The sequence below is a fragment of the Fulmarus glacialis genome, unplaced genomic scaffold (genome assembly GCF_000690835.1).
Source record: "Fulmarus glacialis isolate BGI_N327 unplaced genomic scaffold, ASM69083v1 scaffold15054, whole genome shotgun sequence".
In the NCBI taxonomy this organism is placed as follows: domain Eukaryota; kingdom Metazoa; phylum Chordata; class Aves; order Procellariiformes; family Procellariidae; genus Fulmarus; species Fulmarus glacialis.
Window position 1 is genome coordinate 15,936 of NW_009210029.1, and position 4,227 is coordinate 20,162.

General features: G+C 38.3%; 1 protein-coding gene across 1 annotated transcript in view; it reads right to left on the reverse strand.

Annotated features, from left to right (window-relative positions):
* The window catches only part of LOC104076235 (kelch-like protein 5), a 17,081-nt gene extending 15,576 nt beyond the window's left edge, over window positions 1-1,505 (reverse strand). Inside the window, exon 1 of the mRNA XM_009577040.1 lies at window positions 1,324-1,505. Coding sequence (XP_009575335.1) covers window positions 1,324-1,466 — 143 coding nt within the window. The 5' untranslated portion in view covers window positions 1,467-1,505. The remainder of the gene's footprint in view (window positions 1-1,323) is intronic.
* Window positions 1,506-4,227: the final 2,722 nt, after the last annotated feature.

Here is a 4,227-nt window from a genome sequence, read left to right on the forward strand (position 1 = left end):
ACAAATCCAATAGGGGTGTGTACATCCCTGTTTTCATCTGATTCAGGCTTTCCACAGGGACAATGCAGTTTTGCAACTAAGTTGGACAAACTGAAGACCAATCTTAAGCAACTCTGTAGCCACAGCGAAAGCCAAATCATCTTGCTCACCCTACTCTCTCTCCAAAAAGGATTCATCATCATCCACAGCTGTGTGGCTATAAGTGTTTACAAAGGAATTCAGGTCAGGGGTTGGGTGGAGAGCAGGACCACCCATTTTAGCAGTAACTGCAGTAAGATTTGCTTAAATCAACTTGGAAAAATCAGGGATAGTCTTGACTGTTTAAAAATTAAGTTTGATAAAATGAAGTCTCTGACAGCAAGTTACAGTATAACTGCCTCCCTGCTCCTCATGTCAGTTCCCATTCCCATGCTATCATTCCTCAGTTGTGTCAGCACAACAGTGTGGATGATATCTGAATAAAAGCAGAGATCTGGCTTTTTAAGAAAAATACCAAACCCAAACCAGCAACCTATTCCCATCTTTTTATTACTATTGCAGTAGTAAGCTAAAGTTTCACTGTGGGAGTAGGAATGAGCAATGGAAAACAGGAATGCTTTAGGCTGCTATTTCTGTTGTAGACCTAATCTTATGAAACCACAGCTTAATTATACCCAGGTTCCTATTCGAGCTATTAACACCGTGCATTAATTACTGTAACGTGCTTCAGTTATTCATACTTTTGTTTCACAATCTTTGGTATTTTCCTAGCTTTTAAGTGGCATGCTATATGATCTATTAATTACACAGATGACAGATAGGGTAATGTTTGATCTAATTTAGCCCTGTAACACTTACTGTCAGTGTTCAGTAGCTTAGTAACAAAGGACCCTTCTTACTATGGGAGCAAAAAGACTTCATGCGGACAGAAGACTGTCCTTATTGCTAATTATGACTCCAACAACTTAACTGTTTGTACAAAGAAAAAATTAAATCTAAGAAAATTTTTTAATGTCATTCTATGGTACAGAAACCAGTACTACTTCTAATATTCTGAGGGTGCATTTGGGACTTTTGGGCTTTTTATTTTGCTATGCAAATATCTTATTATAAGCTTGAAGACAAAAAGTAGAACATGAAAACATCACAATTATTTTTGATGCTGTATCGCATACTACAGACAGAAATTAATTTTTAGTTTCCAAATAAATGTTAAAAAAACAAAAGCATGTTTAAGGTATACTAAATTGTTTAGGATGTTCTGATTTTTTTTAGACAAAACACAGGACATACTTTGAAGGTGCATTTATAAATGAAAGTTATTTCAAATTATAATAAACTTACCTGTGAGCTGGAATTCTACGATCACCAGCAACTAACACCACATCACATAGCTGTTTGTGCCTAAGATAATTCTCCATCTTTTTAAAAGTTTGTTCAGCGTGGTTGAGAGCCTGAAAAAATTCATCTGAGGTACAAGGCTCCATAGTTTGACAAGATAAGGTATGACTGCTGTTGGAGGTTCTGCTGAAGACAATAACAGAAATCTTAGTTCACACAATATTAAGGTGCAGTAATTCTATCTACAGATGATAAAATAAAAATCACTTGTGATTTTAAAATTGACGTACATTATTTGTTTTAATATATATTCCCTTGCTATCTTATCTCCCTTCATATTCGTACTTTATCTCTTCCTCCAAACCTAATCTAAACCCTTGTGAAAAAGGTACGATCATTTAATGTTGTACTCCTCAACTAACAGACACACAAAGATCAGTTCAGTAATCGTATCTATAGCGTTGTCAGATGGTTAAGGAAGAACAGACATCTACCAAGATCCTGCAAAATGAAAAAGCAATGGAAGGATGCAATAAGGAATCAAACCTCTCCCTGACACATATGTTAAAGTCTTGCTTCACACTTAGCCTAAGGTGGCTAGAACAAAACTCAGCATATATGGAGCTAGTAAAAGAGTGTGGGCATGGGGAAAAAAACCATCAAGAAACATCAATATACCACCACTCCTACTGCATGAAGCCTTATCTGTCTGAAACGAGATTTAGCACAGTCGAAGCCAACACAGGGGGAAAAACAAGTGTGGATGAGGAGAAAAATTATTCCTGTCCACGCAGGAATAACTGCTTGGGAGAAAAGAGGAGCAGAGCAAATGTAAAAGGAATGCATGGGCCTAGGACATAAAGGAGATGAATCCTAATTATGTACACTAAGGGAAGCACCTTTTCTTGCTCATAGTTCTTTAACTGACTACTACTTACTTTTCCATAATGCAGGCAACTTATAAAATACTCTGGACCTACCATAGTATTTGGAAGGACATGGATTCACAAGATCTGCATCCAGATCCCTGCTTTCACAAAGACGTCATGAACTCAGGCAGCGTACTCAGGGCTAAATCCACCAAGAGACTTAACTCAGTCTTTAGCCTAGGATCTTCATTTCAACACAGAGTCTAAATTTTCAGCAGAAAATGTTCTGTAAAGGTTTTCTGGGCGGTGGGGTTTTTTTTGTCTGCATGTGCCCAGATAACTAAAAAGGCCAAACAATTTGGCACTTAATTCAAACCTAAATCTAGTAATGGATCAGAAATGAAATACCTGCCTACCTACTTCCCTTGGAGGACTTTATCTTAAATGTGCTCTCTGAAGCTGTGGTTAGCCATTTATTTAAGCTGTGTCAACTTCTTCTCAGCCCTGCCATGAGTCACTTGTTCTGCTCCACCACTGGCCCTCTGACAAGCTGGAACAAGTATTCTTTGTGGCCATTTTGGAAACTGAATTAAGGAACTTGTATGTGAAAAATGTAACCATGTAACCATAAAAAACATTATATTGGCAAAACTGGTGGCATTCTCACACTGAATGAGCAAGAAGTACTCAGGGAAAGCAACTCTTAAACCAGCAACCCTGCAAAAGAAACAGAAGTGGAAAGAACAGAGTGCTGGTCAACCAGAAAATGCTTAGGAAATTCTTGTTCCCTATCACAATTTATCACATCCTCAATTGTGTTGATACAGGTTGGTGTGGTTTTTTTGTTGTTGTTGTTGAACCATATTTTAATCCAGATTCGTCAAATTAACCCCATTAATAATGATTAAAAAAATTACATTATACCAGGGATTTGATTTACATTACAACCTCACAAAGAGTTGTGCAGATAGAACTGAAGCAGCAACAAACTAGTTGGAGAAGGAAAAAAATTTTCTAAGCCAGCACTTTGCTGGACCACACCCTCACTAGAGCTATTGCCAGCCCCAAGACTGCACACGTGGACATTCTGCACAGAACTCGGTGGCAGTCACTACTCTTGTTCAATAAGGAAAAATAATTGCAGTGGTGTCTGTTTTCCACTACCCACAATAAAGCACTTACTCAGGACACAACAGAACCAAGCTTAGTTCTTCCCCGCACCTGAAGAAGTTCAACCCTATACCTGTCCTCTAGCTAGTAACTTACAAACCATTTTCCATAAGGAAGGAAAAGGAGAAGGAAAGAAAGATTAAGCTTCAGTGGTCCATAAAGAGAACATGAAAGAGACAATCTAATAGTTGAGGTACTTGCAAAAAAGGAAAGATATAGCTTCAAGGGCTATTTACGCCTATTACCCAATGACTGGTTATGAAAAATTCAAATCTCCCTCCTTCCCCAAACTGTTTTACGAATCTGGTTCCCAGTTCAGTTTGCCACAGCCATGACAGCTTGGGAGAATACAAAAGCAAGGAAAGAACAGAGGAAGGGAAGGACCTGCTTTTCTCTCTCCCAGCAGTAGTACTAAAAGGCCTTCCAAAATTCTTGGCCTATATCCCTTCCACCTAGAGAGAGGAAACCTCTCTAACACTGACCTGTGAATCCCATGCTCAGAGCCACCACCCAGCTGCAAGGTCCTGCAGCTCTGAGTATCAAGCTGGCTCTGCTCCCTCTAAATTTTGAGTTGAGAGCCAAATACATCTTTAAGTACAGTATGAATTTCCCTTCCCATAGGCTAGAGGTATTGCTACTTCTGCACACCTCACACATACTACTAAGAAAATTACATTAAAGACTGAGGCTGTCAGCACATGAAGTAAGTGTATCAAAGAACACTTTCTGCATATTCCTTTAAGATTAAGATTTAAGATAGTATTTTTAACACATTACGTGGAAATATTATTACGAGTATCCTAAAACAGTCAGTAGGGTTTTCTTTTTATATTCTTAAACTTCAATCACACTTTTCTTGGTCTTTCTT